The sequence below is a fragment of the Cucurbita moschata genome, unplaced genomic scaffold, assembly GCF_002738365.1.
Source record: "Cucurbita moschata cultivar Rifu unplaced genomic scaffold, Cmos_1.0 Cmo_Scf00028, whole genome shotgun sequence".
NCBI classification, from domain to species: Eukaryota; Viridiplantae; Streptophyta; class Magnoliopsida; order Cucurbitales; family Cucurbitaceae; genus Cucurbita; species Cucurbita moschata.
Genome location: NW_019268544.1, coordinates 242,029 through 269,221, shown reverse-complemented (window position 1 = coordinate 269,221; position 27,193 = coordinate 242,029). Strand labels below are relative to the sequence as shown.

General features: G+C 35.7%; 4 protein-coding genes across 9 annotated transcripts in view; 2 read left to right on the top strand and 2 right to left on the bottom strand.

Moving 5' to 3' along the window:
• Positions 1–11,554, bottom strand: part of LOC111463377 — a 29,786-nt gene extending 18,232 nt beyond the window's left edge. Inside the window, exon 1 of the mRNA XM_023107297.1 lies at positions 11,550–11,554. The gene's annotated coding sequence lies outside the window, so the exon portion shown is untranslated. The remainder of the gene's footprint in view (positions 1–11,549) is intronic.
• On the bottom strand, positions 1,766–3,537 carry LOC111463375 (protein GPR107-like). The gene has a single exon (XM_023107294.1). The coding sequence runs from the start codon at positions 3,378–3,380 to the stop codon at positions 2,064–2,066; it is 1,317 nt and encodes a 438-aa protein (XP_022963062.1). The 5' UTR covers positions 3,381–3,537; the 3' UTR covers positions 1,766–2,063.
• Positions 5,061–9,823, top strand: LOC111463371 (phosphatidate phosphatase PAH1-like). Of its 2 annotated transcripts, none has more exons than XM_023107286.1 (11): positions 5,061–5,247; positions 5,459–6,884; positions 6,974–7,560; positions 7,654–7,727; positions 7,942–8,026; positions 8,100–8,186; positions 8,436–8,508; positions 8,932–8,975; positions 9,074–9,202; positions 9,280–9,378; positions 9,674–9,823. In XM_023107286.1, the coding sequence occupies exons 2-11, from the start codon at positions 5,612–5,614 to the stop codon at positions 9,725–9,727; spliced, it is 2,505 nt and encodes an 834-aa protein (XP_022963054.1). In that variant the 5' UTR covers positions 5,061–5,247; positions 5,459–5,611; the 3' UTR covers positions 9,728–9,823. The 2 variants fall into 2 exon arrangements, with proteins under 2 accessions (XP_022963054.1, XP_022963055.1); XM_023107287.1 differs by having other exon boundaries at positions 5,392–6,884.
• Positions 10,546–26,315, top strand: LOC111463372 (myosin-11-like). 5 transcript variants are annotated; one of them, XM_023107289.1, is made up of 18 exons: positions 10,546–11,083; positions 11,342–11,557; positions 11,697–11,792; positions 12,089–12,141; positions 12,322–12,418; positions 12,503–12,576; positions 14,847–14,961; positions 15,167–15,277; positions 16,083–16,159; positions 17,229–17,295; positions 21,369–21,434; positions 24,329–24,436; positions 24,557–24,687; positions 24,851–24,917; positions 25,041–25,105; positions 25,190–25,283; positions 25,499–25,566; positions 25,689–26,315. In XM_023107289.1, the coding sequence occupies exons 1-18, from the start codon at positions 10,928–10,930 to the stop codon at positions 26,068–26,070; spliced, it is 2,043 nt and encodes a 680-aa protein (XP_022963057.1). In that variant the 5' UTR covers positions 10,546–10,927; the 3' UTR covers positions 26,071–26,315. The 5 variants fall into 5 exon arrangements, with proteins under 5 accessions (XP_022963057.1, XP_022963056.1, XP_022963058.1 ...); XM_023107288.1 differs by having other exon boundaries at positions 17,226–17,295; XM_023107291.1 differs by lacking the exon at positions 10,546–11,083 and having other exon boundaries at positions 11,433–11,557; positions 11,675–11,792; positions 17,226–17,295.
• The last annotated feature ends 878 nt before the right edge of the window (positions 26,316–27,193 follow it).

The following is a 27,193-nucleotide window of genomic DNA, read 5'->3' as shown; positions in this document are numbered from 1 at the left end:
AAAAAAAAAAAAAAAAAATATATATATATATATATATATATATATATATATATATATATATATTATGGAACCGAATTGAAAATTTAACTATATAGTAAACATTATTTAAAAATTAAAAATTAGAGACGTATACTTTATTGATTTTGGACCAAACCATTTAAATTTAGATTTTATCAACCTTAACCCATCACCAAATTAAGTTTAATTATCTGATCAAATGGTCCCGCTTTAAGGGTTCTTTTTTTTGGTTGACTAACCAAATTTGTTATAAAAAAGGTTAATTGAAGCAAAAGGTATTTCAAAATTTCAAATCTCCCTACTAAAAAAAAAAAGTGACAAATGAGAACGTGGGGAATAAATATCGACCCCATAAACGAATTAGTAAGCCCTACAACACAATAGATTTACCATAACAATGTCTTACCCGGTAAGGGATCTTGCATGTGGAAGATGGAATTGACAATAAAGATACAGACTTTGTAGATTCAAGAAAAATCGGTCAATCATTTTTCATGCCCATATGAAACTATCGAACCACCAAGCATGGCGGAGTTGAAATGTCCAAAAGATCTCTTTTCTAAGAAGAGGGAAACTTGTCTCGCCCCATTTAAGATCCCTCCCAAGGAATTAACTTCATTAATATTATTCTCGAGCACGACTCAACCGATCATAGCATTATACTCTTGAGGCATAAAGTTCTAAATAAGATGCTAAAAGTAGAGTAACTAAGTTTGTGGTTCAGCCCATCATTTTTCTTCCTTACCCCTTTTTCCACATCTTAAAGAATGACTTCGACCTCCCAAACTGAAAGAGACCCACATAATGAGATTTAGGCAACCTCCTAAGGACCACTTCAACAAGTATCAGTTCTTGCTTATTCTTTACTCAACACAATCTGGTTGTATTAAACAGTTCTCTCTCTCTCTCTCTCTACTAAAATGACCTCAAATATCTAAAAACAAAAATGGATTTCAGCAGCAAACATGATTCAGAAATCATTCTCCCTATCAATCCCATACTCCCACCAACAATCTTCTGAAGAAGCAAGAACAGTTTTCAGCTCAAAGCTGAATAATCGAACAAACTCTGCAAAATGGGGAGAAACAGAAAAAAAGGAGAAAAGAACAAACGCTAAGGTAGGGCGTATCAACCACTCGCACACAAGCACTGTGAGATCCTACATCGGTTGGAGATGGAAACGAAGTATTCCTTACAAGGATGTGAAAACCTCTCCCTGACAGACGCGTTTTAAAATCGTGAGGCCCAAAACAGACAATATTTGTTAGTGGTGGACTTGGGCTGTTACTAATGGTATCAGAACCAGACACCAAGCGGTGTGCCACGAGAACGTTGGACCCTCAAGGGGGATTGAATGTGAGATCCCACGTCGGTTGGAGAGGGAACAAAGTAGTCCTTATAATGGTGTGGAAACCTCTCCCTAATAATCGCATTTTAAAACCGTGAGGCTAACGACGATCTGTAACAAGCCAAAGTGGACAATATCTACAAGCATTGGGTTTGGGTTGTTACAAGGACTCCATAGATGGTAAAACATAAGCAAAGCTAAAGAAATGAATTTAGCATTATACAGATGAGACTTCCTACAGCAAGCAACAGAAAGGCAATCTGATTCTACAACTTACCCTGCAACCACAAACTAGAAAGATCATTTTGCAGCAAATTCTCAAACGTGACCAAAAGTTAACCAACATGCCAGCTGAAGCATGATCTCCAACAAGCAGAAGGATCAGAAAGAACAAGATAATGATAGAGAAACAGCATAAAGAGGCTTTTGACATTTCATGTCTGAGCGAGCTCTATATGTGGTAGTCACTAATAGTATGACATGAAAAATAAACATGGACAACAAAAAGCAGAGAACAATTCCAAGTTTCTACTACACGGGTTGAAAGGAGGGTAAAACAAAAAACAAGAACATCAGAAAAATGAGAGGCAGACCCGACTTCAACAATATCTATTTGTAAATCAGCTATATCACTTGCATTTGTATGGCAGAAGCAAAAGATGGCAATAAGAACTAGAAATTACTCTTTGATGCCATTTCAAAGCTCGAATTCTTCGTCCCTGAGAGCCAACTCCGCAGCCTCTTCTTCTTCCTCGTCAAGAACGAAGTACTCATTTCTCTCCACAGGCCTAAACATGTAGAACATCACCATATAAAATACAAGGCTTGCAATCTCCTCAGCTGCATTACTAACCCACTGATACTTGTATGCTGCAATGGTCTTGAGAGCAAAAACAACGATCCTTGTAAAATACAAATATCCAATCACAACAATGTAGAACTGCCTAAAAAGGGTGAGCTTTGCCAAATTCCTTGCAGCCTTCCCGTCGGTCTTCGATGTCTCTCGAAGAGATCGAATCGACCAAACAATTGGGAAAATTATGGCACAGCAACATATGATATCTACCAACAAGAAAACCTGATTCCAAGTGACCCAATCCTTAATAAAAGGACCAGTCTCACCGATCACAACCGAGGCGACATTAGCCAAGACTTGAAGTGGGATCACAATCATCAAGACCTTCTTCTCCTTCTCTTGCAAGAACGGCTTCAAAAACGACCACCCAGTTCCGATCAAAACAATCACCGTGAAAAGCAAAACAACCCGAATAAATTGAAAAATGTAGAACAACACATCCCAACCGTGAGGCGTTCCGGTGATTTTGACATAATGCTTGTCCTCAGCAGCGCATATGAGATTCAACGCTTTCATCAACAGCAATCCACTCATCAACAAGTGGATCCTGTGAACACTGCGCTTATTCGTGACACACGCGTAGATCCAAAGCCCTAAGAAGGCAAGGTACGCGAGAAAAAACACAAAATACAGCGAAGGGAGCTGAGTAAGGCCAGCGGAGAGATAGTCCTTCGAACCATCGCGGTCCAAGTTGTACACCTCCGTCCTCACCTCCATAGAAACCGATGATTCCGGAACGCAATTAGCGAAGAAAAGGCTATATTCATTGGGAGAAGAAACAGGATATGAATGGTTGAACGAGCTCTGAGGCGGAGGAGATAGATCCCGGAAGGTAAAGAGGCGCAAGATATAGTGTGAATCAAGAACGCAAAACTGAGGGTTTTGCTGGATCTCGAGGAGAACTTGAAGAAGCGCTTCTTCAGATAACAGGAAGAATCCAAGCCGAGAAGGCTCGGTTTCTCCAACCGACGTAGCAACAGAGACCGATTTGACTGAAATGGAGACCTGGCCGGTGTGAGTGAATCCAAATTTCTCGAAGAGAATCATGGGGCGGTTGTCGGATGAGATCTTGAGGGATTTTATCTCAGCGGTGGAGGAGGCGGCGAGGAGGCCGAGGAGGAGGAGGAAGAGAGGGAGGCGGAAGGGTGATGTCGTCATTTCGATTGCCACCGAAGATCGTCCCCAGCGAAGCGTTCAGCGGCGAGGTTCGAGAAGATCGAATACAGGTGCGGATCGGACTTAGAAGGAGAAGAATGTGACGCTGGCGTGAATTGAGCGGTTAAGAATATGTAATGACGGAAATGCCCTCGCGCTCAGATCTTCTCGGCAGGGGATTGAAAGAGATGAAACGATGTCGTTTAATAGGGTTTTGTGTTAGTTAACCCAGGATTGTCGGTTTGGATTTGGAAGGTCTTGTTCCCGAAACCGGCCAGGCAGGTAACAGTCCTCAATTCTTCAACTTCATATCTTACGTGTTATTAACTTATTTATTTATTTTTTTTATTATATATTTTGTATTTAATAAATTATTAAATGGTAATATGGGATCTTAAAATTTTAATTTTATTTCTAATAAATGACCGATATATCAATATTTTATTAATTAAAATAACAAATATAATAAACGTAAAATTATATTTTGTGTTTAATGAAACATTTAATATTTAAAATTGTTGACAACAAATTTATTAGAATATTTTAAAAAAAAAAATGAAGATGAAATATAATATGGCCATACTTTGACCATAGAGCTATAAAAAATTGGAGAGTTATTATTATATTTTAAATTGTGTCGACAAAAGATAAATAATTACGGAAAAGGCCATCGTGCACAAAAAAAATGAACCACCTCTCAAGAGTTAAAATGAAAATTTTGAAACGGTGAGGGTATAATTGAAATATATCTTAAAATTCATGAATATGTAGAAATGTACTATTTATGCTAATGTATCCGCTCACATCAATTTAATCGGTAATTGTCACGTCACTTTTGTGTATTTGTTTTAAAATTTTAAAACATTGTTGACTTGTTTAATTTAGCGAAAATACAATATAAAAATCTTTATAAACTCATTAATTTAATCTAGTGGTGTAGCAATTAAATTTGATTAACATATAAATTAATAATTGAATAACTCAATTAAAAATCATAATTTTTAACCAAAGCATAGGTCAGTTTTAATGATTTTTTACTTCATATCTTATTAATTTATATATATTCGTATATGAAAATATTTTTTTACGATTTTTTTAAATAGAAAATTAACCGATCGTTAAAATTGTAATACTTAAATAAATTAATAAATAAAAACTTTTCCAATTAATTTAGATATTTATTATTAAAAAGTAGGTTTAAATATCATTTTTATTAATTATAATTTCATTAGTTATTATAATAAATTTATTATTAATTTTTTAAAAAGGACATCGAGTCTTTTTACTTTTTTTAAATAAATTAAGAAAATATATTCATTATTTCAAAACTAATATTTTAATTTAGAAATTTTAAAAAACAATAAAACCATAAAATCGGAAAAAAAAAATAATAATTAAATAGTCAAACAATTATCAATAAATTTTGAAGCACGGAAGATCAATACGTGTCTGCCGTTGACTCTTGACCAAACAGTCGAAAACGCCAGAAGCCGGAAAACGAAACAACCAAACGATTAAAAAATACCCAAAAGACCCTCCAAAAGCTCCGTAATTTCACCGCTCTCAAGACGCCATTCTCGTAATATTAACAAAAAATCAGCCCCATTTTGGTCATAACGTTCCAGCATGACCTATTTATTCGTTTACGGCTCTTTTCCTTGAAATTTTCCTGTGCCTGCCTTTATTACAGCAAGTCGATAAATCGGTTAAAGCCCCGAACTCTGCAGAAGGCTCCAAAACCTTGCGCGCATTCAGTTGGTAGAATTTGAAGAGAAATTAAAGCTTCAGTTCGAGCTCTCGCCTTGTTTGTTCTTCCATTTATTTGATCATCGGGGGATTTTGAGCGCATTTGTTGGATTTTCTTCTTGGTGTGAGTTCCCGAGTTTTGTTTTTAGTTCATAAATTTTTCTGGTTATTAGGCAAATTTCTGCCATATTTGTTTTATTATTCATCGTTTTTCTGTTCAAGAATTGAAGTTTCTAGGTTTTTTCAATTTTGCATGTCTGGCTTTAAGTTCTTGAAATGAGATGCTTCTCGGCTTTAATAAGATGAATTTGATTTATCTTGGGGATGCGCTGCAGATTCTTTAAAAGATATGGTAATTGGAGTAGAGAAGAAAAGAAGTCGAAATTTGGAGTAATTTATGAGAATTTGGAGTAGAGAAGTTTTGTTCTGTTTTTTGATTTCTTGTTGGTGTTTTCTGGGAATTTGATCTGAGTTTCTTGGAGTTGGGCATGATGAATGTGGTGGGAAGAGTTGGTAATTTGATATCTCAGGGTGTTTTAGCTATTGCCGTCCCTTTCCATCCATTTGGAGGAGCCATTGATGTGATTGTTGTTCAGCAGCGGGACGAGACTTTTCGGAGTACGCCCTGGCACATACAATTTGGTAAATTTCAGGGCGTGCTTAAGGGTGCGGAGAAGGTTCGTATAACCGTAAATGGCATCGAGGCTGATTTTCATATGTATCTTGATAGTTCTGGCGAGGCATATTTTGCAAGGGAAGTTGATCCAAGTGAAGGAAGTGATGGTGTCGATGTTATGAATGATTCGATATTAGATGATAAGAGAAATTGTGATGGCAAGAATAATGGAGATCAGGATGTTCTTGAAGATGAGCAATCTCCGTTGGACAATTCAGTTGAGATGTCAATTGATCAGTCAAATGATATCAATAAGAAAATTGTTGAATCACGTGATCAAACGTCGGAAGTAATACTAGGTACAGGGAGTGTGGATGATCATGTGCTAACTTACGTCACTGCCTCAGAAAACGTTACGGAGGAAGTGCAAGCGACTCCACTTCTAAATCATCCCAGTTTTGGTGATAGGATGGATTTTGGTGAAGGTAATGAGAAGTTTGATTTCGGGGAAGATTCTCAGCCATGTAATTGTAATAATCTAAATGCATCCAAAAGTGATGTTGATTTGTATAACCTTTGCAGTGCCAACAATGATACTGATGATTGCGAGTACCAACTTGAAGTTTGTGAAGGAGATGATGAACATGTTCTTCATCTTGAAAGCCAGGTGAATATTACTTTTGGAGGTGATATCAATCAGGTTTCTAAATCCTGTACGGAGCATCCTGAACGTGGTCAATTAGATTCTAAAGATTTCACTTCCTCATTAGCGGCTGATAAATCAGAAGCTAAGCTTCCTAGCGTCGATGATACCGTAGAAGAGCACAGTGATAAGTTCATCAACAATGAGTTATCCCAACCAAGTGGACATGATTCCTCGAGCGCCTATTTGTCTTCCGATTCACCCATTACAGGCATCCTGGCTGAGAAGCCAACAAACTTGAAAAATATGGATCAAAGTGACCCGTCAATTTACTTTGATAGTGATAATACACAATTGAAAAGTGATCGAGTGATTGAGGCAGTTGATCATGGAGATGGAGGATTAGATAGGTCTGTTCTTGGCAATGAATGCACCGAACATGAACTTTTGGAATTTCGTGCAGCAAATTTGAGTGGAAGGATAGATAGTCTCCAAACCACAAGTAAGCTTTCTTTTGCTGGCTTAGCAATTCATCTGTTGATTCATTTGTACAGAGTATTCATTTAATCCGTTTATGCCAATAACCAACAGAGTTCGAAATTTCACTTTGTGGAAGTAAACTTAGTTCTGGTATGGGATTGAATGCTGCTGCTGAAGCATTTGATGCTCATCGTGTATCTGCCGAGGCATTTGGAAGTTCTGCTATGTCAATTATAAAGAACGAGAATCTAGTAATTCAATTTCGAGGGAGGTACTGGTATTGGGATAAAGTGGCTCCGGTAGTGCTTGGAATGGCAGCATTTGGAATGGATTTGCCTATGGATCCCAAGGGTTCAATTCCCGTGGAACAAGATGACTTAACTAGGCCCGAAAATGAGGAATCCGAGAATATTTCCACTTCGTTTGGAAATAGATGGAGTCTTTGGCCTATTCCATTTCGAAGGGTAAAAAAATATGAGCTCAATGGCGAGGACACATCTAATGAGGAGGTGTTTCTTGACACAGAATCCGAGTTCCAGAGCCCAACTCTAACATCCCAACACTACAGTGATTCTACTCGCAAGTGTATTACGAGGACAAATATTCCTACTACTGAGCAGATAGCATCTTTGAATTTAAAAGAAGGTCAAAATAGGATCGAGTTCACCTTCCCTACGAAGGTTTTTGGAGAGCAAAAGGTTTCTCACTGTCTCGTAATTATACTTGAAGGACTACGTATATCAATGTGACTCTTTTGTATAACTGGCACTAAACCCCGGATGCATTAGCAGGTTGATGCTCATATTTACTTGTGGAAGTGGAATGCACGAATTGTAATTTCAGATGTCGATGGAACGATTACCAAGTAAGTCTAAATTTTATAGCTAACGGAAAGTTACACTGCAACTTCCTTGATGTAAACCGAGTTATGCTCTTATTCGACATATTTTTCCTAAATCTTGTTTCACTATACAACTTCCTAGCTTGTCATGCTCGGGGCTTGCTTAACAACTTTCTGCAACGGCATCCCGCAAATTGGATAACGGATATAACTCGTGCTCTGTTTACATTTTTCTCAGGTCTGATGTCTTAGGCCAGTTCATGCCTTTGGTTGGAATGGACTGGACACAATCTGGGGTGGCTGGACTTTTCTCTGCAATCAAGGTGTGTTCTCCTAATTAGTCATTCAAAGTAACCAACGTTTAGTTGTTCACTACGAATTTTGGTTTTACTACAGGAGAATGGATATCAGCTACTATATTTGAGTGCCCGTGCAATCGTTCAAGCGTATTTAACACGAAGTTTCTTGCTCAACCTGAAACAGGTATCGGTAACATCATATAAACATAACTAAAATGACATTGGCCTTATTAAAGTCAAACGTTGATCGTCTCAGACAATTTAAGTGATAAGCTAAGAATGTTTTTAGCTTTCGATAGGAAATCGGAATGTTCGAATGTTTGGGTTTATCTAAATTAAGCTCTATAAATCAATTTGGCTGTTCTATGTGCTGTTGTTTTTGTTTCTTCATTTTTGGTCTTTCTGGAAATGGATCATTCTTCTGCCATTGCAGGATGGGGAAGCTTTACCCGATGGCCCTGTCGTCATTTCTCCCGATGGACTTTTTCCTTCGTTGTACCGCGAAGGTAAATTATTTTTTTTTGTCAAAGTAGCCTTGTTGAATAGAACTCCGTCGAGTCATTTCAAACGTAGAATAGCATTTTCGTCCATATGTCAAACAAAATAACATTAAATGATTGTTACCTTCAAGCCATTTCAAACTCCGACATTACATCGATGTTCTTGTTCACATTCCATCTTTTTTCCAATTTAATTTGGTTTTAGAATCATTATGTGATATTCCAGAAGAGGGGAACCGAACATTTTTTATAAGGGTGTGGAAACCTCTCCCTAGCATATGCATTTTAAAAACCCAAAAAAGACAATATCTGCTCCGGGTTTGGGCCATGGCTATTACACATTATCATTATCACATAGGGTCCTTTTATCAAGTTTCAGGTTATTATTATGTTTGAATCTTATTCTGTTTCTTTTATGATGGTGAGCAGTAATTAGAAGAACACCTCATGAATTTAAGATCGCCTGCTTAGAGGTAAATGAAAGATGAAATATGTTGCAACGTTCCGTTCAAATAGTTTCTTCTCTGCCAGTTCTGAAACTCAAACTCCCATTTCTCTGAGAAATCTGCAGGAGATTAGAAGGCTTTTCCCTTCGGATCATAACCCGTTCTATGCAGGCTTTGGTAACCGAAATACCGACGTACTAAGTTACATGAAGATGGGGATCCCAAAAGGCAAAATATTTATAATCAATCCTAAGGTATTGAGCTGGTTGGTGATCAAACGTATGAGAATTCTATACCAACTCTATAGTAATAAAATTGCATCACCTTGCAGGGAGAGGTGATGAATAGTCATAGCAACAATGCTAAGTCGTACAAGTCGTTGCTCGTACTCGTCAATGAAATATTTCCACCTGCCTCGTCGGTTGAACAGGTAAGAATAAGCATACGTTTGTGAATAATTTTGATTAAAATTGTGAGATCCCATATCGATTGGAGAGAGGAATGAGTACCAGCGAGGACGTTGGACCCCAAGGGAGGTGGATTGTGAGATCCCACGTCGATTGGAGAGGGAAACGAAACATTCTTTATAAGGGTGTGAAAACCTTTCCTTAATAGACACGTTTTAAAAACCTAGAGAGAAAACTCGGAAGAGAAGGCCTAAAGAGTTACCCGTAATTCTTTAGCCAATATATCGACACCTCACTAGTTTCTCTCAACCATTGCAGGAAGATTTCAACGATTGGAACTATTGGAGAACGCCTTTACTTGAAGTTGATTAGGGACTTTTGTTTATATTGTATTTTCTTTTAATCTTATTATTAGAATATATTTATTTGCAAACTGAAATAGGTGAATGAAGCTCTCTTTTAATTAAAGAGACGAACTTGCTGATGTGGTTGCATGTCTGGTTAGCGATGAACTCTGCAATAATTCATAAAAATAATTCATAAATAAATATTATATGATGGTCGGTTGGTTGGTTGGAACAAGAGAATTACATGAACGTGTTCCACGCATGTTTAAAAAAATCGATGACCTATAAAACTTTATCCATTTAATATATTCGTTCGGTTTGGGTTGACTTACGAGCTTATCTTAGTTATGTTGAAACTTTTATGAATTTAGTTGGTTCATGGGTTCTTTGAGTTGGGTTTAACTAACTCGAATTTATTGTTTACACGTTTTTGTTGTTATGAAATAGAACCATGAATATTATATTTTAAAAAATTTGAACCGTTGGATCGATTAGATTCATTATTTAATTATTAATAAGAGTTATTTAGATGGAAAAAAATTATAATTTTAACGAAATTAAATGTATTTTATAATAAAATTTTAAAAAATACAAAAAAAAAAAAAAAAAGATAAACTAAATTTATAATTTAAGACAAACAAAATTTATACTTTTTAAAATCTTTTGATTAAATAAGATAAACTGAATTTATAATTTAACTTAATACTATAATATTTATAGGGCTTTATTTGAAGTAATGGGCTCAATTTGGGCCGAAGGCAGAGGAAGGCCCAATTCAGGGCAAGAGTAGCGTGATTTGTATGGAACCCATTCCGGTAATCGTTATAAAATTTGGAGCGAAATCGCAGGCAGAGGAATCGAGCCACTACCTCATAGGAGAATTGCCTCGAACTGGTTCACGGTTCCTCTTGACTTCTTCCTCCCCTTTCCTTTCTCTTCCATTCTCCGATCCTTCTCTTCCAGAGGTTTCAATCTCCATCTCTTTCATCTGCACTTTCCAGATCTTCATCAGTGCGGCATTTCGTAGTATTCGATCCTTTTTTTTTTCTGGATTAATCTAATCGGCCACCTGCATTAGAGAAGTATTATCTATATTCATATGTTCCAGCATTGATCGGAGGTGGAGAGTCTTAGCTACAATCTCGTTTTTTTGTATAGTAGAACGAGAGAGAAAGAGAGAGAGAGAGAGAGAGAGAGAGAGAGACCTGGAGAGGGAAGGGCGGCAATGTCGTGGCTTAGAGCAGCGGTGATCAAGGCGGTGGAAGCGAGTTCTGGACGGAAGGATAACCTCACCCGCACCGTCCGTAACTACGCTGGCTCCGTCGCTTATCATGCAGGAAATGCTGTCGTGGGAGGCGCCAAGATCATCCAAGACCGCATTGTAATTTCATTCACTTTTCCTCTTAATTCCCTCGGTTTTTAATGGCGTTTGGTTCAGTTGGTGTCGTTGTGAATATTTGCGAGATACCCTAGGACATGGAACCCTACGGTATTGATCTCTGTTTCGTACGAGGCGTTGTTAGTTAAGTAGTATTACGTCTGTGCGCATTGCCTATTATTTCTTTGTATCCGCGTGTGTTGCTTGTTACAATTTCTGTTTTTCAGACGAGTTAAGTTTCGGGTTTGATTTGCGAGGCAGGGAAGGAATATGCAGGGCTTTAAACAGGCAGTAAAAAGGCTGGAAGAAATCTCTGTTTCGTCTAGAGGTCCAGAAAGAGTTCAGCTATTGAGAAGGTGGTTAATAGCGCTCAAAGAGGTGGATAGATTGTCATCAGGTTCTGTCGAGGGGGGTAAAAACAGTCCGACAGATCAGCTTAACGATGAAAATAAAGATTCTCCGAAGAGACCTGCGTTGGTATGTATATCAATTAACGTTATTGCGTTTCCATAACACTTTTGCATGTCTGAGTTAATTGAAGGATTTGTAGTTGCTTTACGTTCGTTTTCTCCCACGACACTGAACGTCATGAAGTGTTGCTGGATATCTTGCTCAGGTCTATTATTTGGACCCAGATATGGGAAGCGAGCTGAGAACTTTTCGTGATGTGTTTCTTACAAGCCAAGCTCTAGAAGGCATTACGTTGTCTATGGTGAGTTGAATCGAATACATGTCAATACCTTGTTTTTCGCAAAACATTGGTATACGAAAATAAGCTAGGTAGTTCTAAATGTATCAAGTCATTCATTTAGTTCTCGTTCTGTTGGAATGATGTTATAATTTGATGTGCACAAAAGGCCTAAATTTTTTACTCGTCTGCATTTTATATGTAAATATAAACATTATTTTCCCGCTAATGGAGGGATTTCTTGTTCTCAATTACTTTCGTGGGTTTTGTTTTTGCTGACCTTGGAGCTTAACCGCAGGTTAACCTTTTCTATGTCTCAGATTCTCGAGGAACCTAATGACGAAGAAGAATCACTACTTCTTGAGATATATGGGTGAATATTCATTCTCAGCTACACCTTACGTGTTCATTATGCCTTGCAGCTGTTTCAGAAAGTTTTCTCACATTACTTGTGCAGACGAGAAGAAACAATATTAGAAATTTCTACACCTCATAATCATTTTCACACTCATATCATTAGACTTTAAGTTCCCCTTGTCATGGCTATATTCAGGCTCTGTCTTTCAGGAGGAAAGGAAGTACGTCAAGCAGTAATGACGAGTGTACACACTTTGGCAAAAGCATTTTCAGAATACCAAGATGAAGTACTGGTAATATCACGAAGACATGAATTAATTTCAGCATAAAATTAGCATGGCAAAGCAGTCACTTCCCTCTGTCTTTCCCATTTTTAGGTGAAACGAGATGAACTGCTTCAATATGTCCAAGATGCAATTTCAGGGCTGAAAATAAATGCGGATTTTGATAGGTGGTGAATAAGCATATCTTTCATAATTCCCTCATTGGTCTTCAACAACTAGATATTTGATAAGTTTTGTGTGCGTGGATTTTTATTAACATAATTACCCTTCATCTAAATTGAAACCTATACAAGGGTGAATTGGAGTTGGCTCTAAGGAGAGTATATGGGATGAGAAAGGAGAGTTCAGTATGAGTGATAAAATAGAGAATGACCATAGTTATGTGTCCAAAGAGAGCATACGGTCGAACTTTGTCACAAACCTCATCCCTATCCCGCTCAGTGTCATTAAAATTATACTTGTTTTCCTCATAAAAGAAATGGTTATATATTCTTTCCATTCTTTTAAATCTCTGAATGAACAACAATAACTCCGTTCCTCCATATAACCTCGACCTTGTTAATATCCAGTGAAGAAAGAGAAATTTTCTATAGAAAATCCACCATAAGAGAAAGGAACATCCACTCAGAATTAAAGGGTTATAAAAAGCTTCAAAATACTGATGGTTGTGTTGGATTGATGATCGATTCTGATGTCCAACTTCACATCACTGAGGCTTGCAAAAAAAAAAAAAAAAAACCTTCTGATGTTTCGTTCTTCCTAGCCATCATTTTATGTCATCCATGTTGGTTTTCCTCTTTGTTAGATACTCTCTAAGTAAACTTCTTATTCTCATTCTACGTTGCTATTATTCTTGTTCTTATGTTCTTTTTTAACAAGAAAAAAAAGAACTTTTTATGATATTCTTGTTCAATTTGGGAAAAATAATTTTGGTGGTTCACCAATGCTAAAAGGTTAGGAAGTTCAAGAATCCCTTGGTGGAATATCATGAAAAGTTTGAAACTTCGGTTAAAATTTTTTCTTCAATAAAAGTGGGTAATGGTACCGAGACCTCTCTGGCATGATTCATGGGTGGGGTCTGAACCTTTGGCGGCGAGATATTCAATAAATTTTGACCTTTCAAAGGAAAATGATTCGTTGGGTTTAGAGGTATGCGAGGAAAACCAGCCTGCGGAAAGTTTTTTGTAAGAAGAAATTTGAAGGATGGGGTGGTGGATGACTATTGTGAACTTTTAAAAATTAATTGAAGGCTTCTTATTGAGTATAGAAGAAAGGACAGAAGTGTTCGGCTGCTCCTCGAATCTTAGATTAAAGAGTCTTCTTTTTTCTTTATTTTTTTTTATTATTTATTATTTTTTATTTTTGAAAAATACATCAGAAACTTCTTATTCCAAAATCAAATGTGCATTAGCACCAAGTAGAGAATAAAAAATGGGACAGGAATCCCATTATGATTGATATAAAATCCAATATCCAGACTATTAATTTCCTCAAGCCACATCCTGAAATAGATATTCAGGAGGAACAACCATATTAATCCATGCGCCCTCATGAAATTGTCCAGACTCTAGAGAACACAATATTCAGAAGCATAGTGTATTAATCCATGCAGCCTACTTAAATTGATGCCAGGCATTGAAATTTAATCTCTACTTTCAATTCTTTTATGTTAAATTTTGATTATATGATTTGGTAATGCTGATGCTTGGTAAATTGTGGAGAATGGAACGGATGCTCTTTAAACTATTTGCACCTTGTAATTTCGGGAGTAGTAAAAATCCAAGCAATGCACTCTTGACCATTGTCTCAGAGCATATTGAAGATAAAAGGATTTTTGGGTTTAATAGGCTTCCAATAAAAAATTGCACACTAGCTTGCAAGCCCGTTGATAAAGCATTGAACGGTGGCATGACAAAAAGTAGAGAATTACTCAAGAGGATTACTGATACTAGGTGTGCAACTCGAAAGATGGATTAGGAAACCAAGAGTGGCCGGAAATATTAATTAGAGAACTTATGGGTATGAAGATGCGGGAAACTATGGATGGTTAAGAGTAGTTAATCACTAATGTGGGATCTGGTCTTCTCTGTCATATTATGTAGTTAATTAGTTATTTATTTAATAATTATGGAAGGGAAGGGGGAAGAATAGCCATTTTTGAATTATATTGGACATGCGGGGAGTTTTTCAGACCTCTTGAATATCTGGATTTGGTTGTATTCTATTCCTTCTTTGACTACCAATAGAAGGCTTCTCTTGTGGTGTGCTAACAATGTGCTCATTATAATGCGTTGGACAAACAAACCTTTCAATATATTATGTGTTTAATTAATGATCATTGTGTGGGTTTGCAATGTTCTCAATTGAAGTTTTTCATTGAGCTGATTTACATTGTAACTCAAATTTATTTATTCTTCTGTCAATTTCCTGCTCTCAGAATAGATGCTAAAGCATGTAGTGTGAAAGAGAAACTTGATGAAAAGCAGGAAGAGCTGACGCCTTCAAGTGGAGACCATGACAACACATTTGATAATGGAAGTACAACTTCTAAGGTGGTTATGAATTTGATTTATATATAAAGACATAGATATGAACCATGTATTGAATGTGGTCAATTTTTTAGTTAACCATCTTCGATTTTTTACTTCAACTTTTAATGTTTTAGTCTGTACTTCTACATCTTTGCTATAACTTGTTATTCTTTTTTAGTTTCAAGAAAGTATTATATTACATTCGATCCCATTATGTAAAGTACAGATTCTACAAGAAATACTTTCACGAGTTCAATTATGCTCCAAGTTGGAGGAGCTCCTAGTCAAGAAGAAGCTTTTCAATGATGGGAATTCTGCACAGCTTCATGCTGAAAAGGTCCATTTTATATCCCTCGGTTTGGGGTTAACAATGGGATAAGGGAACTAACTAATCTGATTCTTTTGGTTGGGTGACTGGAGTTAGATTGCTTATAACAAACTTCCGTGCATGTCGAGCACATCTAAATATTATAATTTAGTCCCTATGGTTTTGAGAAGTTAGAATGTAGTCCCTATGGCCTTAAATAATATAATTTGTCCCTATGGTTTTCAATATTAGAATTAGTCCCTATGATTTGATAGGGTTTTATCAAATCAATGAGACTGTATATGAGGTTTCATCAAACCAATGATACAATTTATGAGGGTTTTTCAAACTATATGGACAAGATTCTAACTTTTAAGAACATGGGGGCTAAATTCTCACTTTCCCCAAGCCGTAGGTGCCAAATTTATAATTTAAATAAGATTTAATTTAATGTGTTCTATCAATTTCAGAAGCTAGAGCTTTGCATGTTTTGCAATGCCTATTCTTCCTTCCCCTTACTCTCACATTCTGTAGAGCAAAATTGTTGGTGCTGTAAAGTAGGCTTGTTTTGGTTTTCTTTTATTTATTCAAATAAGAAAAATATTTCAGATAGATTACTAGAAGAAATTTTTGAGATAAGAAACATGTTCCTAAATTGATGTAAGAATCTTTGGTCCCAATGGAAGACTAGAGTATGCTCCATCATGATGTTCTTCAAGTTGGTATAAGTTGTTTAAAAACAAGTTGGTAATCAACTTTATAGTTCTTTTATTTATTGATTGATTGGTATTGGTGCTTTTAATTTTGAGTGATGTCAAATCGATTTATAATGCAGGTTGAGAAACTGAGAATTTTGTCAGAATCTTTGGCTAATTCTACCTTGAAAGCAGAAAGACGTACTGTAGACCACAGGTTTAATATATTACTAATGCAGATTTTTGGCTTCCATGTATTTCTTTACCGTTGCTCTCATGTTCCTTTACTGTTGCTTTGACTTTTGGCTTCCATGTGTAATATGCCATATTCGTCGCGTTATTTTTTTAAATGACACAAACTTCCATTACTCATGAAAGAATATGTAAGGTGAGGATGAGAGATCCTCTTGAAAGGTCAAGGAGTTATAGTATCACCCCAATTGGCATTGAGAACAAAAGAAATAGTTACAAAATTATTTACCACGAGAGCACCAAAGAGAGGCCAAAGCTTTCACAATTTCACACAAAAACTTCATTTTTTTTCTGTGGAGATTTTGGCAAGTATTAGTACCTTCCAAGCAAAGTGTCCAACTTAAACCCTGAATTACTTTGATCTTAATGATTTTCCCCCCTCACAAGATATTGGTGACAATGATCTTTCATCAGAAAACATTAAAGAATACATGGGCATACAAAAAAAGCAGCCTACAAAAAATGCCAAACTACAAAAAGGGGCTAATCAAGCAAATTTAAGACCAAGTGAGTGATCTCAAGGAACTTGTTCTCTTTCTCTTTTCATATTAATAGGAAAAACATTAGGAGATTCTGAAGATTTATAGTACTGAACACCTCTACTTGCAGGAGGGTCAATAGAAGTGTGTTCGGTAATAGGATGAAACAGTCTGTGAAATGGTTAGGTTTCTTTGGGAATACATATAAACGTTTGCTCGTGTCATAGTTAATATATTTGATTGGCTGGTGACTGGCAGGTGACTATTTAAGATTTTAATGCAAAAATAAAGGCATAGTGAAAACAAAAGATATTATGTTGCCTCACGTGAAACAGAAATCTATAACCTGTTTTGTTATGTTACAAGAATCTCAATTATCATTTCTAGTAGTATGGATGTTGAGAGGGTCAGAGAGTATTTTTTTTATTATCAAGTTGATACATTATGCTTGACTAGTGACTGCATCTTAGGGTGATAAGGGTGTCTTAGAGTGGAGATTTATATCTGGCTCTCTTGTTGAATGCGTTTCTTATCTTTTATGCCTGTCATTAGCAGAGAGCAGAAAGAGGAGGCACTTAACTATCGGGTAGCTAAATCCAAGGAAATGGTCCAAGCTGAGAAGGTAATCTTCCTACTGAAAGAGATAATTATCCCTTAGAAGTTGGTAAACTCAACAGAAAATATCAGAAACTGAAAGCAACTGGTAAGGACTCTCTTATATGCTACAGATTCATTTGTATTGTTTGGTTTTGATATCTTTCTATCAAATTTGTCAGTTTCTTGACGCTTCTCTCTGTGCCAATTTTCTACTTGTTTTCTCTCCTCCATTAAAAAACTTGTTGTGCTAGTGATTTAGTTTGATGAAATGATTGTAGAATACTGCTTAACTCTTAAGATGTTATCTTTGCGAGTCACTCTTAGTTAATCTCTCTTTCTTTTTGTTTCCACCCCCCTGAGAACTATGTTTTGTGATTTCACCTGAGATTTTGTAGTGTGAAGTCTGTTAGTATTGTCGTCTGTTATATTTCTCGTTGTTTGAAGCTAAATATTTCAAAATTCCATTTATGGAAGAGAGAGGGAAGAGTTAGTTGGTTGAGGTGGGTTGTTATCTCTCCCCTTTTCATACTCTATGGATTGTACTCGTGCTGCTTGGATGAGGGATATACATTTTTTTTGTTGATTGGAAGTAAATCTTTTACAATTTCGTTTATTGAAGAGAGAGGGAAGTTAAGAGTTAGGTTGGTCGAAGTGTGTTACTATTCCCTCTTTCTCATAATCCATGGATTGTACTCGTGCTGTTTGGCTGAGAGATTTACATTTTCATCTTCTTTCTAATCCTCGTCAGTCACTACCTCCATATGGCCATTTAGGAGCCTTTGAAGAAGTTCTAGAGCTTGAACCCACTTATAGAAAGGATCTATTAATACCTCAGTTGGAAAGAAGCTAGAAGCTTGGAGCATGTTTTCTGTCTTGCTGACTTTTCCTTCGTTAAGAGAATCAAAAACCAACTGGGCGTAGGTTTATGGGGAAGGGATGCTGAAAGGGGGAATATGGTTAAGAGGAGTCCTTGTTCTTGGTAACTTCCATCTGTGGCTTTGGGGAAGAACAGAAGTTTAATCATGTGATAGATATGGCGGTGAGAGGGAGATTCTTTCTTCATTATTGGTTTACATTGCTTCTAGCATTACAATGTACTATTGATCTGTTGTGAATTTTCAATTTTTTTCAACCTGGGGAAAGCTCTCTTAAGGTTGTGCTAACAAGAATGAAGCGAAGTTGCTGTGATTGACAGAGGAGTAGATAATGAATTATAAAGGACTTCTGACGAGATTTAAGGGCCACGTTCTTTCAATATTTTGTTAGGAATATGAGTAGGGAAGTATTATAAATATTATTTAAGATATTAGGAGGGCATATTTTTCATTAGCAAAGAGTTGGTAAGTGAAGATGGTTGTAAATAGAATAAGTTAACAAGTTATAGGCAGACACTTTCTTAGAGCAGTTTTTGGGCGATTCTAAAGCCAGACTTCATGGTGTTCAGTTATCATAGTTTTTTCTTCTTATTTTAACAATTTTTATTTTTAATCTCTGGTTTCTATCAAATTTCAATTTGGTTTGTGCAGTAGGTTATTGTTGCCAAAATTCTTAAGTAAAATGGCTGTGTTTATATGGTCATGTTGGATTTCTTATGGTGGTTTTGCAACAATAGGCAATTGCTGCAAATAAAATTGAAGTTTGATAGGAAACAATAGTTGCAACATAAATAGATAGAAAAAGTTATTGAAATAACAAGAAAATCTACAATAACCTTAGTGTACTTAGAGAGACTTGGACTTCCCGAAAATTGCTCTCCAATTTCTGTCTACCTTTGACCACCTAACTCACTCTATTTATTACCATTTTTCGCTAATCTCTGCTAATGACAAATATGCCTTCAAATATCTATTCGGAGACTTCTTGGGAGGTGTTTGAAGAGTCACTTGGTGAGATGGGATTCTATCTCTAACTTGGGAGGTTTAAATATTGGCAACTTAAGGCACAAAAACGCAGCATTTTCTCAAAATGATTTTGGAGGTTTCCTAGAGAGCATTTTTTTGCGTCAAGTAATTTTGAGTGAATATGGAAGTGATTTCTCTGGACCTTTTACAGGCTCCTTTCCCTATTCGTTTCTAAAGTCCCACGTTTTTAAATTGGAAAATGAATTAGCAATTTCAAACTTCACCTTTCCATCCAACTAGATGAAAGGGAGCTTCAGTGAGGTTTTGGGAAGACTGTTAGTATGATAAATGATAGTTTTTGTCTTGTTTTTTCGAAGGTTATGTGCTTGGGTTGATACAAAAGGTGTTACGCTTGAAGGTTTGGAATAATATCTTGAATTCTTTTAATCTCTTTTTAGAAGATCTCTAATAGATCAGGAAATTGAGAAATGTGTTTATTTTCAAAATTGAATAAGGTAATTCTTTCTTGGACTCAGATTGTGGAACTTAAATCATACGGGTCCTTCTCCGTGAGTTCCTATTTTGGATTTTTTTTTTTTAATTTTTTATTTTTCTGCTAGGGAGCATATATTTTTGTTATTTAAAGAAGACATTTATGTTGTTGTCTAGGCCCGGGTGGTGTATTTATGTAAGCAAATTGAGGAACTGACTTAGCATTTGTTTTTTATACTGCAAGTTTACAAAATCATTTTGGAACAACCTTTTCTTTCTTTTTTTCTTTAAATCTTTTTGGTCTTTGCTTTCCATGATCGAGTAGTACCAGAATGTTTATTTATCAGCTGATTATGGCTTTCCATTCCAGAAAAGAAGGGGACTTTTGTGGCTTTGTGGCCTCCTTGCTACTTTTTTGGAAGTTTTGATCGGAATGAAAGAAGTTAATGCAAATTTGGAAGAATTAAAATAAAATATTTCAAATATAGCAACTAAAAAGATAATTACAATGTGGCAAAAATCAGGACACGTATATCAGCCATTCAAATTAACCATTTTGAAGGTTAGTTTGTGATTGTGGTTAATCAATATCAATACGTAGATGAATAGGGTATTACAGATAATCAATATGCAGGTCAATCAATATAGGTCAATAAGTGATATACAGTCAATAATTGTTATTATTATAGTTAATCAATTAAAGGTTATTTACCCATTTATGCTTGAATTACTATCATATAAAATAAAAACATATTGATTCTCTGTTCAAAGTTAATAATGATTAATAAGTTTTATTTATTTATTATTTTCATAAAAAAAAAGATAATATTTACCATTATTTGTTTTTAAATAGTATTTTAATTATTTATTACAATTGAAAGGCCTTTCTTTTGTAGTTTCTTCAGGGCCTCCCCCAAGGCTATTGTTTTCCTTTCTATAAATATATATTAGTTTCTAATAAGAAAAAAACATCATTTCTTTTATCTAAAATAATATCAGTAAATATTTTAAAAAATTATGCCTAATAAGAAAAAAACATCATTTCTTTTATCTAAAATAATATCAGTAAATATTTTAAAAAATTATGCTACCTATTCAAAATTTCCAATTTTTGATAATGAGGAATGTTTCTGAGAATATTTTAAAAAATTATGCTACCTATTCAAAATTTCCAATTTTTGATAATGAGGAATGTTTCTGAGAGGGATGGGGTTATATTACTCTTGCGACTTCTAGTTGGGCGCCCTCTCCTCTTTTCACTTCCTAATAAGAAAAAAACATCATTTCTTTTATCTAAAATAATATCAGTAAATATTTTAAAAAATTATGCCTAATAAGAAAAAAACATCATTTCTTTTATCTAAAATAATATCAGTAAATATTTTAAAAAATTATGCTACCTATTCAAAATTTCCAATTTTTGATAATGAGGAATGTTTCTGAGAATATTTTAAAAAATTATGCTACCTATTCAAAATTTCCAATTTTTGATAATGAGGAATGTTTCTGAGAGGGATGGGGTTATATTACTCTTGCGACTTCTAGTTGGGCGCCCTCTCCTCTTTTCACTTCTTTCCCCTTTTGGTATATTTTATTTATCAATGAAATTTGTTTCTCAGCAATAAAAATTCTATTCATAATGGGCACAACAGCTTAGTTGCATGCTTGAATTAAAAGTGCTTCCTATCATGATTGTGTTAGTATAGTGATCACTTGTCGGTTTCGTTACTCATCATAGTGAAACATCATATTTGATATTTTTCAGGAATTGACAGATGAGATTGGAGATCTTGAAAACCAAAAGGATCAACTGGAAGCTGAATTAAAAAAGGTCTGTTTTCTTTTTCTGCCATGTTGAACAGGTTCTGTGGTCTACCTCTTTCCTTCTCTCACCAATCTAGTTTCCTTACTCTTATGGTGATTTGTTGTGAAATTTTTTCCCATACCTTTTTTAATGGGAAGTTGGTATACAAGTCATGAGTAAATACTCTGGTGTGTTTGATGAGAATCATTGACGTTTCAACAATACATACTATGTAGCTTCTCCCTTCTTAAGATAGAATGATATCAACTGCTGTACACGAGGCATCAGCAGGAACTTCAAACGGGTGAGAAATCTAGTAAGATCCAAGACTGTTATGTCATATAGATCTTGTTCAAAGCACTTCTTTTGTTTGCCTATTGAAATCTTCCTTTTCTGACACAACCTATAAGTTTAGTGATGATGGAGTTAAAACCACTAATGAACTTTTTATAGAAAGTGGCAAGACCCAGAAAAGTTTTTGACTTGCTTCATGGTTTGAAACTTTTCTCATCCTCTGATAGCTGTAAATATAGGTTTATTTACTGCAGCGCCCTTTCCATGAACAATTGCAGCACCTTGAAGTTGAACGTTCTATGGGTAATGATACTTGTCTCTGATGGGTCAAATGGGTCTCCCTTGTTTTGTTATGCACTAACATATATCAAAACAAACCACTCTTTGAAGTAAGGCTCCAGTACCTAATTCATTAGTCGCAGAGACGTACAAGGTGCACAATTGATAGATAGAAATCATGAGAAAGCTTATTTGATAATATGAGGCAAGTAGATTAGTGCTTTACTAAATGTTTTGTTCATTATCGAATATCTCATAGGGGCGGTGGGTCAGCTAATCTACGAGAATAGAGCTTATCTGAAAAATGAGGTAAGTAGATTAGTGCTGAAGTAAAAATTCTGTTCAATAACAAGTGTGTTAGAGGCCGCACTTCAGTAGAGATATGCGTTAAATCATTAAACTCTTCCAATAAACCAGCTAACAGAACTTTAGATATCATTTTCTTTTCATCAATAACCCTTAACAGTTAGAAAGGCTAGCAGCACCAGGAATGGCTGGTTTGGAGTCTTTCCTATATCCTTCTTCTGCACACTTTTTACACTATCATCATTTTTATTTGAAGGAACTCCATCTTTTTTCCTCATTAAAAAAATGCACGTCCTATTTACATGAGCAATCATATGTAACATGGGAAGCATCCATGTCTGGTATATCACTATGGACTGATGCTTGTTATTTGCTAGAGAAATTTACAACTTTGTGATCATAGATTCACCCCCACATTGAGAAAATGTTCTGGTTGATCGCATCAAAAAGCATTTCTCAGCAGTTATTCTCACATTTGGGTTACAAACTAGACTAAGCGAGCCTTGAATGATGCATTGAATATGTCTCCCACAATTCAACAACCTATGTAGAAAATTGTCCAATCTCCATCTGAAAATTGAAGAACTAGTTGCTTTCTAGGTTCTCCCAGTAAGACAAACCACTTACTTGGACGGGAGAAGGAAAGTCTTCAAATCTCTGAAACTTTTATCGAAGGACAAAAAAGTATGACTATTTGAAGGTTAGCGGCACCTAAGTACTCTGGAAAAAAGTTCTATTACATCCCTATTGAGTTCTAAATGAATATTCAGAGTATCGTGTGAGATCTTGACTAATAGGTTTCTCATTTTCTTAGTCGAACCAATTTAGTTGTCATGAAATTTACGACTGTTTTGCTTCTAAAAATGCAAACATTATTTTGAGAGCCTTTGCTTGTAAGAGCTGCAACAATCGCCTATGTGCTTTTAAATCTTCAGGACTTGCCATTGCCTTGATTCACTTGTGCAGAACCTTGTGCTCTCTTGTGTGAGCTCTTAGCTTCCACGCTTATGCATTCTGTCTTTATTAATTTCAGTGGACTCTTTTCCCTTGCTCATGCAACTTGTCGACAGATTATTCTTTGCTTATTTTTTCTCCCTTGCTTGAGCATTGACAGTCTCACTTATGCGTTGTGTGAGACGATTTCTTTTTGAAGTTTGACTTTCTTGTGTGAAGATGAGTGCTTGAATTGAATCCCTTCTCTTTTCTTTTCTTCCAGGTATTTCATTTTTTTTTTCAACAATCTTTCAATCAAGTTGCTTAAACTTGATCTTCTAACTAAACCCTGTGGCACTTAATAACTCTTTCAAGACTATTACATGATCCTTTTAATTTATGAAATATGCCAACCAAAAACAAAAATTCACTCCAGTGCACAAGATTCACTTTTTAGAACTATTTTTTATCCATAACATTTCCTAGATTTGGTCTATCTTGGTTGATAATTAAACAAAGCTTTTGTGTGGGAGAAAAAAAAAATCAGTTGAATTCTCAGTTTCAAGATATGTGAAAGAGATAGAAATCATCACACCTCATTTAATCTTGATACTTGATCTTGTCCTGCTAGACAAGTACTTCTGGTGGTTGGTGAAAAATTGTTAGTTTCTCCATTTGCAAGGTTTGTTTCTAGTAAAAAAAAAAATAGTGAAGATTTGGATCATCTCTTGTCCGTCTTTTTGCTGAGCTATTATGGTGGAAGATTTCTGAAGCCTTCAATTTTCACCTGGTTATTTCGAGAAGCATGCAGAACTTTATTATGAACTCCTCTGCAGCCATACTATAAAGATGAAGTAAGACGAGGCGGCACAACACAATTGAATTATAGTTCCAGTAACATTTAGACTCTTATATACTCGTATTGATGACTGAATTGAGTACAACTATTTGTTTATCATGTGGATAATAGGTGAAGTAACATTTAGAATTGGATTTTCCTCGTGAGTTTATCCAATATTTGCCACGCCATTTTTAACTCTCTGTTCACCATGCTGCTTGAACCTTGTTTTTACTTATCAGCTTCTATTGGGATGTATGTTTTGTTTCAGGTCAATGCTTTGTTGTCTGCTGCTCGTATGCGCCTTCATAATGCAAAAGAAGAAAGAGAGCATTTTGATGAAGCGAGTAACCAGATACTTGTGCACTTGAAGACAAAGGTAATCAAGCTATTTATTGTGCTCTCGTTAATTAATATCCCCTTGCAATAAAGTGTCAACTTGATGGGTTTTTCCTCCTCTCGTTAGTTTACTTTATGTACCGATTTTCTTTGGTTACAGGAAGATGAGCTGTTCAGATCTGTTGCTTCATATAAAGTAGAAGCCAATGCTGTAAATGCATGTAAAACCTTTTTAGAGCATACATGGAACCTCCAGACATCCCAAAGACAACAAAAGGAGGAGAATGTCAAGTATGTTAATCATATTTGCTTAAATATTATTTGTAATTTGAGTTATGTCGCTTGTTTTGGAATCAAATAAATGGAATCATCTACTATGTTTTTCCCTTTTAAGTTTCACTCCCATTCTAGTATCAGTGAACTGCTCGATTGTTTTTTTCTTCTCTTTTTCAAGTGGTGAGCTGGAAAAATATGGAGATTATTTTGTGAAGTTGGTCACCAGCCTGCTCACTTCTTACAAGGTACCCGTTAGGGGCTATCTAGTTTGTTTATTTTATCCTCATCAGTTGCCATTCACTGCTTCTATGGGATATAGTTTACTTCCTTCTGACTGTCATGCACATTGACCCATCTATTCTCCTTAGGGAAAGTTGGAGCCCTCACTTTCTTGTATCAGGATACTTGAGGAGAACTTGAGTTCAATGAAGGGGTATGGTTCTTTTAAAAAATATTTTATTCTTATGAGAATAACTGTGATATAATTAACCAGGCTGCTGAGACCAACTTCTCTCAGGTCAGATGCAATGTCCAATATTGATGATAGAGATTTAGATGTCAACAATGAACGGAAAAAGCTCGAAGAGGAATATTTGGATATCGAATCTAAGGTATGTTACTATTGGTGGCATTATGAATGCTGATAACTTCCTTTTCATTCATAGGGTGCTAATTTGGTCTATTGCCCTTAAAACTAAGCTGCATTTGTCACTCACAATCTCTAATTGGTGGCTAAGTGTTTAGTTTTTAGTCTTTCAATTGTGCAATATGTTTATCTAATTTTAATTTCTGGTCTGTCTACTTCCTTACTTTCTTCACTGGCCAGTTTGTCTCCACCTTAAGCACTGTGGATACAGTAAGAATGCAATTCTACGATACAAAAGGAGTTGTCAGGTACTACCATAGTGTTTTCTAGGCAAGGAAATAGGATGCATTCGTTGTCAATGTTTTCCACTTTTCCAGCCCTTGACTGCTAATTTAGGCACTTTTGGCTACACAATGAACTCTTGATCCAGGAATCTTGGCCAGCGAGTACAAGAGTTATTTGATGCACTTGAAAAAATAAAAAAAGAATTTGAATCCATCAAGAGACCGAGATTGTTGATCGAAACTTTTAGGCAAAAACCAGAGTTACGAGTCAAAGACAGGATACGTAGAACTTCAAGTTTGGCTTCCGTGTCCAAACAGACAGCCGAAGTACGAAGATCAAATTATGAAGAAATGGATGACTCCTCCTTAGTAAAGAGAACAAAGAATTTTAGCATGGAAGCAGAAATAGCAAAACTAGATTCGGACGAGGGGATGGATACATACGACTCAATTGACGAGATAAACGACTGGGAATTTGACGAACTCGGAAGGGACTATGATGCACCATCCAACCACCAAAGAATATGAAACTTCATCGGGTACATACTTAAACTCAATTCTTTATAAACTGCAAGAAAATATTAAGAGAATGCATGAAATTATTGTAACGCTTAATGATTACACCACCCCCCTGCCCATATAGTAGCCTGTTACAGAAAAAAAAAAAAAAAAAAAAAGCCATTTATCAGGAAGATTCCTGAAGCAAGCAATAATACAAGTGTAAATTCTTTGTATTGATGAAATTTTGTATATACATTATTATACCTTGAAACAAATAAATTTTTGTTATTTTGTTTTTTTGTTATTTTATTTTATTTTATTTTGGTTTGGGGTGGGAAGTAGCCATCGAGAATGTCCTGTGTACTGTAGATTGTGTACTGTCTTTAAGCTGAAATGGAACAATCATTTAAAGCTGGTGGGTAGTATGGTCCAGTTTCTGGTTTACTGTTTGCAGAGTGCAGTTTTTGAGTCCGGACCACACACACACACACCCACACCCACACCCACACAAAGGCTACTAACATTGCATCATCATGTATTGCATGTGGAAGCCTTATCACTGCATGAGAACCAGCTGAGACCCACTGCCTATTTGGTTACCACGTGACACCATCTCTTTGAAATTATACTTTTTCTTTCCCCCTCTTTTGTCGCGAACGAAAAATCTAAGGTGTTGTTTTAGAGGTCGCTAAATTATGGTGAACTATGCTATGTCTGACTCTGATTATATGCCTTTATCTAATTGATTTATGAGTTATGTTTAGCGTGATGATTGAGATTCAAATACGTCTGACTCTGATTATATGCATTTATCTAGTTGAGTCATGAGTTATGTTTAGCGAGATGATTGAGATTCAAATGTCTGGAAAGTGGACGAGAGAGAATGGAACACTTTTGAAGTTCCCCCTCTCTCTTCATTCAATATTGAACTTTGGTTTACAATTAGTATGATGATTAATAACCAATTAGTATGATGATTAATTAATTAATTAAGAAGCAAAGGAAGTTTGGTCTTCCGACATGTTTGACCAGGTCAAAACGAGGAGGAGCATATGCAAAAAAATTATTCAAATCTGATGTATTTTATATATATTTTTCTGATAATAACAGATATGGGAAGCAGGACATGAATAATAAAACCATATATGTC

Bases quoted from the DNA above. Each gene is read 5' to 3' on its own strand.
- LOC111463371 (XM_023107286.1), top strand. From the start codon at position 5,612: ATGATGAATGTGGTGGGAAGAGTTGGTAATTTGATATCTCAGGGTGTT. The intron at 6,885-6,973 runs GTAAGCTTTCTT...AATAACCAACAG, and splicing joins AGATAGTCTCCAAACCACAA to AGTTCGAAATTTCACTTTGT. The intron at 8,187-8,435 runs GTATCGGTAACA...CTGCCATTGCAG, and splicing joins TCTTGCTCAACCTGAAACAG to GATGGGGAAGCTTTACCCGA.
- LOC111463375 (XM_023107294.1), bottom strand. From the start codon at position 3,380: ATGACGACATCACCCTTCCGCCTCCCTCTCTTCCTCCTCCTCCTCGGC.
- LOC111463372 (XM_023107288.1), top strand. From the start codon at position 10,928: ATGTCGTGGCTTAGAGCAGCGGTGATCAAGGCGGTGGAAGCGAGTTCT. The intron at 11,793-12,088 runs GTGAGTTGAATC...TCTATGTCTCAG, and splicing joins AAGGCATTACGTTGTCTATG to ATTCTCGAGGAACCTAATGA. The intron at 24,688-24,850 runs GTATGTTAATCA...CTCTTTTTCAAG, and splicing joins CAAAAGGAGGAGAATGTCAA to TGGTGAGCTGGAAAAATATG.